This window comes from Vanacampus margaritifer, chromosome 7 (genome assembly GCF_051991255.1).
Source record: "Vanacampus margaritifer isolate UIUO_Vmar chromosome 7, RoL_Vmar_1.0, whole genome shotgun sequence".
In the NCBI taxonomy this organism is placed as follows: Eukaryota; Metazoa; Chordata; class Actinopteri; order Syngnathiformes; family Syngnathidae; genus Vanacampus; species Vanacampus margaritifer.
Window position 1 is genome coordinate 14,340,962 of NC_135438.1, and position 12,298 is coordinate 14,353,259.

At 40.3% G+C, this 12,298-nt stretch overlaps 1 protein-coding gene across 3 annotated transcripts; it reads left to right on the forward strand.

Moving 5' to 3' along the window:
• The first annotated feature begins 1,902 nt into the window (after positions 1-1,902).
• On the forward strand, positions 1,903-11,996 carry LOC144055637 (centrosomal protein of 95 kDa-like). 3 transcript variants are annotated; one of them, XM_077571798.1, is made up of 21 exons: positions 1,903-2,077; positions 2,646-2,774; positions 3,717-3,824; positions 3,939-4,049; positions 4,409-4,532; positions 4,729-4,847; positions 6,207-6,445; positions 6,514-6,565; positions 6,641-6,681; positions 6,764-6,939; positions 7,028-7,160; positions 7,243-7,360; positions 7,433-7,632; positions 7,728-7,826; positions 7,915-8,053; positions 10,222-10,400; positions 10,472-10,546; positions 10,612-10,764; positions 10,846-10,992; positions 11,090-11,161; positions 11,237-11,996. In XM_077571798.1, exons 1-21 carry the CDS (start codon positions 2,053-2,055, stop codon positions 11,411-11,413), a joined length of 2,616 nt encoding a protein of 871 aa, XP_077427924.1. In that variant the 5' UTR covers positions 1,903-2,052; the 3' UTR covers positions 11,414-11,996. The 3 variants fall into 3 exon arrangements, with proteins under 3 accessions (XP_077427924.1, XP_077427925.1, XP_077427927.1); XM_077571799.1 differs by having other exon boundaries at positions 7,731-7,826; XM_077571801.1 differs by having other exon boundaries at positions 6,833-6,939.
• The last annotated feature ends 302 nt before the right edge of the window (positions 11,997-12,298 follow it).

Consider the following 12,298-nt stretch of genomic DNA (forward strand, 5'->3'; position numbering starts at 1 on the left):
GTCACAGAAGGCGGCGAAGAACAATCGTATCAGTCCGCGTAGGGCAAGTACTACTGTACATGCTTTACCCATTTGCTTTGTTTACGTCTTTTATCCACAGTTCACACAATTATGTACACTTTTACTTAAGTTAAAGTAAAGTAGGACCTATACAACTCTTTATAAATTAATAAAACTAAAACAGACTAAAAATTTATTTTCTTGCACTAATTGTTCTTTTTTGCATGTTTGCCCCATGCTTGTGTGAGTTTCCTTCAGTTCTTCTGTATTTTCTACTTTTTGCTTTGTCAATATAGGCTTGTCATCCCCCCAATGCTACTTTTTAAGTTTATACTTACTAGAGATAGATCCAATATGCTTTTTTTCAGGGCCGATACCGATTATCGGTAGTCAGGGAGGCCGATAAACGATATTTGAAGCCGATACATACGTAGATAACTGTTAGCTTGTGGGCTAGCCATTCACCCACACGCTAACCCCGGGATAACTCTCAAATAGCCGCTAAAAAATGGCCCGCAAGCTAACTGTTAGCTCACGGGCTAATCTAAGAGCCGTTAATTTGCGAGCTAGCCGGTTAGCTCGCGGGCCAATAGTGATTAATTCACATGACACATTTAATTTAAAATTGTCCAAATTCTTTTTTTACCCACTCAAGAGTAAAAAGATTATCAGTATGAATAAAATATTTGCAATCATTTGCTTTTACTTTGGAAAACCATGATCAACATTTTTGCCTCATTTCTGACATGTAATGAACCAAAGCAGTAACTGAATCTTAATTAATTTATGTTTGTGCATTTTTTGCATCATCACTTTGCAATAATGTCTCTTTTTTTTTTTTAATATAGGGGTATAAATTAACTCATTCACTGCCATAAATTCATTTAAAAAAGATTATTAAAAATTAGGGGCGACAGGCATTATTATTATTATTATTATTATAGACATTATTTTATTGTAATTAATTGTAAGACTTCTCTAGTTAACTCACGATTAATCGCAAATTTGATATCTGTTCTAAATGAACAATGAAAAAAATTCTAGGTTTTCATACTCTTGTTAACAAAATTGGGGATTTTTTTTTAACTAATAGAAATAGTTTAAATGAATTTTCGACGTTTATAGCCGTCAATGACAGTGAATGAATAAAAAATAAAATAAAATAAAATAAAATAAAATAAAATAAAATAAAATAAAATAAAATAAAATAGTTCCTATTCCTACATGTGCAGAGAACAACATTTTTGGATCTGTGAAAAAATGGTGTGATGCAACTCTGAGCCAAGTTCATTTTAAATATCCTTAAATATGTTGTTGAGGAGCATGAGATAATTAAAATTACAAAAAGGTCTGTTCTGCTTGTGTTTCTTTTTATAAGCATTGAACGTTGGTGGAGAAAACTGGGTTGAATAAAGTATACTGTATATCTCCCCAGTGCCGTGGGCTATCCATCCATTAATTTTCTACAGCATTTCTCACCAACAACAAATTCAAATATTTCATTCAAACATTAGTTAGTTTTTATCTTCTATTTTTTAGAACGACTTGAGTAAAATTTAAGACGATTTCAGTGCAAGGTAACTTAAGGCCATGTTTTAGTTTTACTAACAGTTTATTTCTTAACTTTAATTCAGAATTTCAATTAATTGTCATAGAACATTGTACAGTTGAAAGAGCACCAAGAAATAAAAAAATAAAGGAAAAGCGAGAATAATACAAAACAAAAATAAATGTTGAGGATCTAACCATCCACTAACAGTTTTTACATTTCGGCCAAATGAATATTCCCTGCACTAACAAAAGAAATCCAGAAGATGGCACTAGGCAGAGGTCAAAGGCACTTCCGGAAACTAGCAACAAGAACATCCAATCAAACAACAGTTGAAATTTAAGTCAGGAAAAGACAGACAGTTCCCACTTTCTCATGTTGAAAACCAGACGACCAACGGACCTGTATTGTCCGCTCTGGAGTTCGAATTCTGTCAACAAGAGCCTCTCCACAGCCATTCCGTTGCTTTTGATCCACATCTGCCTCTCTTCAACAGCTGTTTCATGGGCACCCCAGAGGAAGGGAGAGGTGAGAGCGGAAGGCAACACTCACTTTACGTACGACACGTAAGCTAACGCTAACTTTCGATTGCTAACTTTGGAGGCTAGCTCGATTTCTGTTTTAATTTTGGTACGTTTCTAGCCGTGTGAATGATCTCATCCTATATTACATTCCGAGCAAGCAATCGGTCGCAAGAAGTCTACATTATGACATTCTGTGATGTCGGAACGAAACCAAGTCACTTTAGCAAAGCTGGCTAGTTGACATGTTGAGTTGAGTCAAAGTTGCGACACAAAACTGGGCATTTGCGTTTGATATCGAACTGCTGTTTTCTGCCCTCAAAACTTGTTGTGCTATGTTAAATTGTACGTGTATGTGTGTGCGTGCAGGAAGGAGAAAAAAACGCGCTTCCTAATTTCACTTTGCCGCCTCAAAAAACAAACAAAAACAAAACCTCGATCTGGTCCCACTTTTCACTCGCTGTAACGCAATAACTCGTAGTTCGTAACTACGCCGCAGAAATCTAGCAGGAATGAACGAAGTTAGATCAGAATCATTTCTGTCTAAATCCCCGTTTCGTTGTTTCTCCCTACAGACTGGTTAGATGTGGCAAATGAGCTGCTCGACAAGTGTCACATTGAACAAAAACTGACGAAACTCACAGACTGTGGCGCCAATGTGTTTATTAGTCTCTATGAGAACATCCTGAGAGAGAAGGTTCCAGGTAAGATGACAGCAAACGGGGTACAACATCTGTTTGGGAGTACAGTACTTTTTTGTTTTGTTTTTTGTTTTTTGTTTTAATGAAGAAATCCATTAGATCAGGAGTGCTCAAATACTAATCCGCAAATGAAGCTACACTGTTATATTCAGAGCAAAATGTACTGTAATTCATAACAAAAATACAAACTCAAATAAAATGTCACTTTTATTTTGACATAAATGCAAATAGTTTACACAGCTAAATAAAAAGTCTGTGCATGATATTTTCTAAGAGAGAAATACTAACCAAATTAGTGAACCCAGACAGGATAAATAGTAACAATAACTAAATAAGTATACTTACAAATTACACTGTTAGGTTACCAGTGCTTTTCAATAATTTTTAGGCCTCCAGGAAGAAGAGAATATTTCGCGCCCCCCCCCCAACTCTCCACCGTGAATAAATAGTATCATTTGCCTATAAAATTGTTGTAAGTACACCTTTGAGGATGAGCTAAAACTCTTTTCGCACTCTCACAATAAGTGACACTGCCACCTATTGTGGTGGATCTGCAATTACACTTTATTGTAGTACAGTTAAAAAAATATATATATAATTCCCCAAAGTCACAGCGTCCCCCACTCGCATCACACAGCGCTGACCATGGTGTTTATTACATATTGCACACAACATACATTTAAAAAATAAAATAAAAATAAAATTAAGCATTTTTTTAAATAACTAAAACTAATAAGACCCCCCCTTAAATCTTATGAAAACTAACTCAATTTAAAAAACAAATCTCAAATAAAATATAACTAAAATGAAAATTCCCACACTATTATACCCCTGTGGTGCTGATGTAGCTTATTGTCACTGCTGTTGACATTGTATAGTTAGTTGTCCTTTCTAACATCTTGATGATCAGATATTCATATACATGATGGTGGTCGTTCTTTTTAGATTATATTGCATCACCACGAAGCCAAGAGGATGACGTCCATAATGTTCAATGTGTGATTGACTCGCTGTCGCTGGATTACCTTCAGATCAGTCTCTCACATATCACAGGTATGATTGAATGCTGAGGGGACAGAATTGTCCCACATCATGTTTTTTTTTTGTTTTTTTTGCTGCTCAGAATAACATGAGAAGACGTTGAGTGTAATATTTGTATGCTTCCAGGAGAAAATGTCATCCGGGGAGACAAAGAGTCCATCAAGAACCTTTTGGATATCTTTGATGGTCTCTTGGAATATCTCAGTGAGGAGATAAACGAGGACTCACGGAAAGACGGTGGGCACGTCTAACAATGCTCCATGTTTGCTTTCACTGTTCTCAATATCATGACAAGCACCAGTGATGATCTGTGGTGTCTTGTTACATAAACTGGACGTGCTTCTTCTTAAAAGCAGCTATGAAAAACAAAGAAACGACTCATTTGGCAGAACTGAGCGGCGCTTTGTTAGTGTGGCTTGAACTGCCTCTCAGACTCACATTACGTAACTTCATCTGCACCTCATGAATGTCTTGTCCCAGATAGAAAATACAGAATTGAATGAAATTGTCTGTTTATTGTGACACAAATATATATGCTTGTTTTGCCTTTAAAAAAAATTTTTTTGGGGGGGGTAATAATTCTATTACAAAATCAGGGTCACAAAATGGTGGTCTCCGAGAGGAAGCGCTCGGCGAAAGCGAGGCACCAACAACCAGCAACGCCATCCAGCAGGTGGACACAAAGATGGAGAGACCGATTTTATCTTCTGATGGCAGAACGTAAGTACGTTCTTGTAGCTCTTGTTACACTGCCTATTAAAACCAGGATATTTCTGGCCTACACTGACATAAAATGGGGGGGGGGGACGAAGTTGGACCAAGAGGCCACAACCACACTACATGTCCTCCGTTCTGTCTGTCAGTAATAGTTGAGTGCAGGATGAACCTCTGGCTAATCAGAAATCTTAAATTGCAGGTCCACTATGCAGTCGAGTATGAATTCCCAACATTCCAGCAACAGTGAGCAGCCCGGATCACCCGGTGAGGTCATCGGGCTCGGAGTTTCAGCACGCACGTTTGAAGATCAACAAGAAGGTGAGATGCAAAAAAAATATGTGTTTAAAAGTACAAGGTAGCCTCGGTTGCAGGGGTCTGCAACCTGTGGATCTCTAAAAATAATAGGAGAACTTATATTTTTTTACATATTTAGTTTTTATTTTTAGATACAATAATCTTCAAGAAAATTAACTTATTTGCTCCCAAAAAACGTATAAATACGTGTCCCAAAGATGTTTTTATATGTTTTTTTATTATTTTTATTTTTTTGTGCTAGAGCATACAGAAGGCGTTGATGCAGCCTCTCAACTACAGCAAATGCTTGAAGCAATGCTAGTTATTACAAAAACGGCCAGCAGGTAGAAGCAGAGCAAAACAGATGAACCAAGGCCATGTTGGAAAAAAAAAAGCTAATTTACCCACAGTTCTAAATAGATTTGTGAATAATGATCAAATTAGCTATATTCTAATGCTAATTGCTGCAAAATGGAAACAGATAGAAACATACTTTTTTTTCCTGATGAAAGAAGAAACTCTAATTTTTCTTTTGTTAGGTTCCATGTTTTTATATCAATAGAACCCAATATTATGTGGGCCGGACAAAATCAGTCAAAATCCAGCAAAACTGCCGGCAGCGAAGGGGATTGCTTCAGTGAAAAACAGCTGGGAGGGAATGAGTTAATGATTAAATAAAAAATGAATAGTTAAAAAAAATTTTTTTTTAAAATGTCATAGTCCAAATTTTTAGGTTATCAGAAAAAGAGAGATGAAAGGTACATGAAAAAGTTTTGAAAAATACCTAAAAAGGTCCAAAAAAGTGACCATAAAATGTCCAAAAACGAAGAAGAAAAGCAGAAAATTACCATAAAATGTCAGAGAATTGAATGAAAAAAGCAGAAAAGAAACCATTAAAAAAGTAACCATAAAATGCCAAAAAAACAAAAGAAATCCCAAAATTGACCCTAAATTTTTCGCAAAATAGCTAGAAAAAAATGTATAGAAAAAAATGGCCATAAAATGTCCAAAAAGGGAAGAGGAGAGACAGAAAATTAAAAGTGTCCATAAAATGTCAGAAATTGACAGAAAGGCAGAAAAGTCTAAAAATGTATGGAAAATAAATAAATGAATCCAAAAACAGAAGACGAAAGTTCCAAGAAAATGAATGTCAAAGTTTTGGATGCTTCATAATTTTCTGTTATGGTGCCGCTCTTATTAGCTCTTGGACCCTCAGTACTTTAGACTAACTCTAACACACTCTTCCGTTCATGGCAAAGTTCAAATGTTTTGCGGCTCCAGACAGATTTTTGGTTATTTATTTGTTCTAAAATGGTTCTTTTGACAATAAAGGTTGCTGACCCTGTAGTTCTGTTCTGACATCAATTTCTTGTGCCTCAACAGAAGTAACTGTCCAGACGTTAACCACGGACGCAGTCGTGGCCACGGACGCAGTCGCCACCGCTGCTTCCTCGGGGAACCAGGATGCACCTTTGACTGTACCACCGCACATGGCCATTGCACTGCACCCGCCCACCCAGAGCGATTCTCCCCACCACACCGACACGGACGCGCAGTCCATCGGCCGAGACCCAAACGCCGCCGGACGTGCGGAGGAGCCACACGACCCTGCCGTCATCCAGGTAACGACACCAAAACGATTTCCGTGCATTTTGTTAGACCTTGCTCATCTTTCTTTTTTCGTCTTCAGACCGCCAGCGGCGAAGCAGAGAGAGTTGTCTGCAATGGGCTGCACTCGCCGGGTGGGTCAAAGACCAAACCACGGCAAAAAAAGCAACTCAAGTCTAATACTCGCTGCTTGTGTGTCCATTTTCCAGCCGTGAGTGAAAGAAGTTCCGTTACGGCAGAGACGCTGCAGGTGGGAAAGCGGCAAGCCGTCACTTCAACTCATTTATGAATTATTCAACGATACATTTCAACATCACACATGATATTTTCAGCCCACTAAGGGAGGCCCCAGGAGGGTTTTATTCCACACGCAACCAGATGTGCTCCTCCTCACGCTGCAGGATGAGGCGTCGGCCACGACTCCGTCTCCGCCAGACACAGAAGAGGAAGACGTGCGTCCTACGACGACACCACAGGCGGGAAGGCTTCAGGGAGAGGCGGGCGTCTGGTATCTCCAGCAAACTATTTCATGCTATCATTGTTGCGTTCTCTTTCGAGATGATCTCGCTCAACCCTCCACTGTTTTGCGTGAGCAGCAGCTGGTTGCAAGAAGACGATGAGGAAGACGATGAGACGCATTCTCAATGCGGGACGAGAAACAATCGGGCAGAAAAGGAACTGCATCACATTTCTGAGAAACTCACCAATCGAATTGATGAGCTGGATCAGGTGCGAACACGTGCAAGCTCAACGTTTCACTTCACCACCACAAACATCACGTTTGATTTTTTTTTTCTGGCTTTTCCTGCAGATGCTCAAACGGCTTTTGGGCGACGGTAGAGAGCACGGAGTTGTCGCAGACTCGGAAGAGGAGTTGGACCTCAGTGGCGACACTGCGGCGCGTCACATGACTCCCAGACTGCACGCAGGTGTGAAATATGCCCCAAATTGGCATTTTTACCAGCTCCGAGCATCTCCACAAGAATAATTTGTCATTTCAGGAACACCCGAACCCAAATCCACTCATAGGACGTCATTATCTTTTACCTCGCCCGCTCGGGGTCGTCACTCCGTGCTGGAGCGCTCGGAAGATGACGAGGACGAAGCCCCGAGCTTTCATGGAGATGGCCGACAAACAAAATTGCCGACTGGCCCTCAGATGTGGCAAAGTGAGCCACCGCGCCGGACTAAACACAGAAAGGTTTGGATTTTTAAATCTCTCATAAATGCCACTTGACTTGCAACTTTTAGATGATATTTATATGTTGTGGGGGGGCTTCACGTTCTTTGTCTAAGCAGACTGTGGTGAACCAAGCATACGAAGCGGAACTGAGCAGATTAGAAGGCAAAAAACGAGCGGATCTCGACAAGGAACGGCACAAAGCTCAGGAGGCTGTAAGTCGAAACTTTGCGCGTCATCAGCCAGAGGGTGTCGACACTTTTGCGGCAAGTGTCTCGAAACAAGATTTTGTTGTGTGCGCAGGAGCGAAAGTACAGAGAAGCCATACTCGATGACTTCCCCAAGGCACCAAGAACGATTCCATCGAAAAGCAAGTCCCAGCCGAAGGTCCACGCTCAAAGCACATCAGCACGACTACGAATACCCAAGAAAAGTCCATCACGTATGATAGATTTCTGAAATGTTTTTCATATTTTTTATTCCTCCCACTTTTTTTGACATGCATCTCCTTCCACATAATTTATCTGATTCACATCATTCCAATTTCAACATATTCCAAATGTCATGTGGGCTAGTATTTTTCTTTTTCTTATACCAGAATTCAACATTATTCACCATCCATTCCCAATGAGGCCAAGTTTCCCCAAAAAATTATTGACCTTTCATTCCCATTGGCACATTGAATATTACATGTTTACATCAGTTCCATTTGAAATTTAAATCATTCAGCTCATTCAGTTCACCATGGGAACTATTTTCAACTTTCAAAAATTAATTCCTACCGATCAAAAATTTTACATTTTCACTATTACAAAACCTATAAAATTCCCTATTTATTCTCAATGACATCAACAAAACAGAAACACATTGCCACATTTGAACTTTCAAAACATTCAGCTGATTCCAATTTGTATGCCAAAAATTCAGAATAAAAAAAAAAGGTCAACATTTTCCCAAATAAAGTTCCCTCCCCCCAAATCCTGATTCATTCTCAATGACACATTCATCAAAACAGATTTACGTTGTTGCCCCAAAAAATGTCAGCTCATTCAATTCAACATAAATTGTAAATGATTTTTTTTTTCAACATGTCAAATTTCCGCACCCCACAAAGAATTCCACATTCATTCCTTATAACTAGTCGTGCACCAGATCATCATTGACTGGTGGTTTGTTCGTATCCGGCCCCACGTTTCGGATCGCCCACGATCCGCGGATTGGTTGGTGGAATGGGGGAAAAAAACCTGTGCGCATTCACATTGGACGCCATTCAGACATGTCAAGGAAGCTGACAGACATGTCAAGGAAGCTGAAACATACTCAACGTAACACGCCGTCCAAGACTAACTTCAAAATAAAGTTTACCAAAGAATACATTGGCGGCAATGCAACTAGCCTTAGTAAACTTTTACTTTGAAGTTGGCTCACGTCTTGGCGTGATGGCTAGCTTGACTTCCCGTTTAGACGTTTTAGGAGTTCTTTATCGTAGTTTTGATCGACCTTGTAGTTGCAACCAACATCCACACAACGCTTTCCCGAATTCCTAATTTAGGACACTAAGAAACCGCTAATTAATTACGCCGTCATTGTGTGACACGGCAGAAGTTAAGTTGTTAAGTTAAGACGTAAGTTGCTAGCAGTTAGCTGTTAGCATTACCTACGAGTACCTGGCTGGTACTATAGCTGTAAATGAGTTTGACAGCTGGTACCTGGCTTGAATTCTTTTTCAATATTCTGGAGCAAGGCTACTTTGTAATTCACTGTCCATGTTTGAAGGAAGGGAATGTGCTTTAAATTGCACTTTGAGGTATTTTCATTATTATTATTATTATTATTATTACTATTATTATTTAAAAAAAAAAATAGAACTTCCTTTATTTTATAAAACACTTTTGACTATTAAAAAACAACATTCAACTCAAAATGTCAAACATAGCCGTTAAGATTTTAGGAACAACTTTAAGCCATTATTACTTTATTTTACACGTGGACCATGTATAAAATAAAGTTTCTGCCTCATATTGTACTTTAAGTTGTGTTCCTAATTCGTACAGGGCTATATATCAGACATTTTTATTTATTTTATGTATTAAATGGGAAAAAGGTGTTTTACAAAATAAATGAAGACAAAGAAGTACTTTTTTTCTTAAAAACTGATCCGAATCATGACTTTTGTGATCCGTTTCACCACTACCAATGACACATGAAAGAAATCATGCATTACATTCACTATCACATAATTTCTGGATTTGTCAATATCATTCCACATCGTTAAAAAATCATTCCATGCTCCAAACGTTTTTCTTTCAGCGTTTCAGCCTTTGCATGCAATTTCCCCAGAAATTGTAAATGTCTAGTTTATATAATTTTTACATCTAGATTTTTTAGAAGTCTATAACTAGTGTGAATACCAAATGGTAGAAATGAAAGTTTGAATATGCTGTAGTTTATTTCTAATGTACGCTAAGGCAGGAACTAAATTCATAATCACTTCAAAACAGTAAATAGGGAACAAAATGAACTTGCCTTTTGGCATTCTGTCATGCAAATTAGTTGAGAATCTCCTCATGGCTGAGAAATGACGTTCTGGTGTTCATTTTCTCTGTCCAGTTAAATTGAAGGAGAACGATCTCCTGCCCACGCTCCTCGACGAGCTGCCGTTCCTGCACATCTCCTCGCACGATCTGGGCCGCATGTGGCAGCAGCAGAAGCAGCAGAAGCAGCAAACGGACCGACTCCGCGCGCAACCCTCCGCCCAGAAACAGCGACGCAGCCGGTTCTCCCAAGAGGTTAGTGCTCGATTCTCGTCGTGTGTCACGACCCAAGGCGGACAATGGACGCTCTGCTCCCCGTGTGGCAGATGGAAGAAGCGCAGCGGAAGCACGACCTTCTGGTGGGGCTGGTCAACAAACAGCAGGAGCACAGCCGACGTCTGGTGGGTTGACAACACGCACGTTTTGTCGGAACGAGTTTATAGCGCTCCGCTCTCTGGTCCTCCAGAGGGACTTTAAAGAGCACAGCCAGCAGCAGAGGTCCGCCCACAGCCGACTGAGAGAACAACGGCAGCAGATCGCTCGGGCCAGGAAGTACCACCAGGACTACCACGTCCAGCACCGGGCTCGCCTCATGAAGGCTCGCATCAATGAGGAGAAGGTGGCCGCGGAACGACTTCTGCGTAAAACACACCTGCTGTCCGGGTCCCGGCTTATCATCCGGTGTTTTGTGTGGGTGTAGATGTTTCGGCAACTCTTTGAAGAAGGTTTGGAGGTGCAGAAGGCTCGCCTGAGGGAGCAGAGAGCCTTCGCCACGGAGCAGCGGCTGGAGCACCACAAACGACATCAAGACTGTATTGAGTCTATGGAGAACTACTACAAAGATCAAGTACAGTAGAATGAGATCCACTGTGTGGAATATTTTTGACTTTATCAAGAGAAGAGCTCTTGTAAGGTTTAACTTTGAATCTGTTCTCTATGTGCAGTTTTCACTACTGGCTGAAAAACTTGCACACGAGCGACAGGAGATCCAGATTAGGAAAAAAGCTCAGGAGAAGGTTAAAAAAATACAAATAAATAATAATAATCTTGTTATCAGTGTGCGCCATGTTGAACCGGTGCCTTTTTTGCAGGTGCTGCTCAAGATGAAGCGTGAGCTACGTTCCAAGATGGAGCGGGAGATCAGCGAGCTTCAGAACATCATCATCCAGAACGACGAGGACGACCACTTCCGGGATCTGGAGGTCCAGAGGTTACGCAATCGAGTCCGCATGGCTTCTTTCCACTGCCGCAACAGTTATCTGCACTGACCTTTTAACGTCCGGGAATGGGCAAGAGGGAAAAAGCCGAGGCACGGCGTCCTGATGGCTGCTCAGATTTGCACAAGAGGAACGCGCTTCCGCAAACCTTTAGGGTACGAGAGGAGGAACCTGCACAGGATGAACTGAAAGCAGTCCGACAAATTGTAACTAACCGTTCCTTCACTGTGACCGACCTTATTCTATTGTAGCTGATTCTCTACAAATGTTTCTTCTTTTGCCAAATGACCAGAACACTGCATTTTAACTTCCTTTTACTATGTGCTATCAAGTCTTCCTTTAATCAATCAATGGTTTATTTATTGTTTTTAAATTAAATCTGGCCTTTTTAATACTAACCAGGTGTTGGTGCTTATGGGACAGTAACAATCAAGTTTTAAGGAGCCAAAGCTATTGGATTTCTAACTGTAACATATTGAAGTGAAGTGTGAATTTAGGAGGGAAATTAACTTCTATGAAGCTCGCGATTTTGTCTGAACCACCTTACATGACATAAACAAGACTCTAATGCTGTTGAGTTGTGGCTAATTTAGTCTCAACTTGAACCAATAAACCTCACGTTGCAACATTCTAACCTCGACTTACTGCTGTATTCAAAACACACACAAGAAGCAGATCTGGAGGTATATGGGTGTGTGTACAAGGACACAACTGACAACCTTAAAACGGGTGCTCAAGTTCGGTCCTCGAGAGCCCCTATCCAGCCTGTTTTCCATGTTTCCCTCCTGCAGCACAGCTGAATCTCATGATCAGCTCATCAGCAAGATTTGCACAAGCCTGATAACGATCCTGATCATGCATCAGGTGTGTTAGTGGAGAGAAACATGGAGAACAGGCTGGTTGAGGGCTCTCGAGGACTGAACTTGAGCATACCTG

What these genes read in the sequence shown, in the direction of transcription:
- LOC144055637 (XM_077571798.1), top strand. Translation starts at nt 2,053, where the DNA reads ATGGGCACCCCAGAGGAAGGGAGAG. An exon ending in TTATCTTCTGATGGCAGAAC is followed by an intron (nt 4,533 to 4,728) that starts GTAAGTACGTTC and finishes CTTAAATTGCAG; the next exon opens with GTCCACTATGCAGTCGAGTA. An exon ending in GAATTGATGAGCTGGATCAG is followed by an intron (nt 7,161 to 7,242) that starts GTGCGAACACGT and finishes CTTTTCCTGCAG; the next exon opens with ATGCTCAAACGGCTTTTGGG.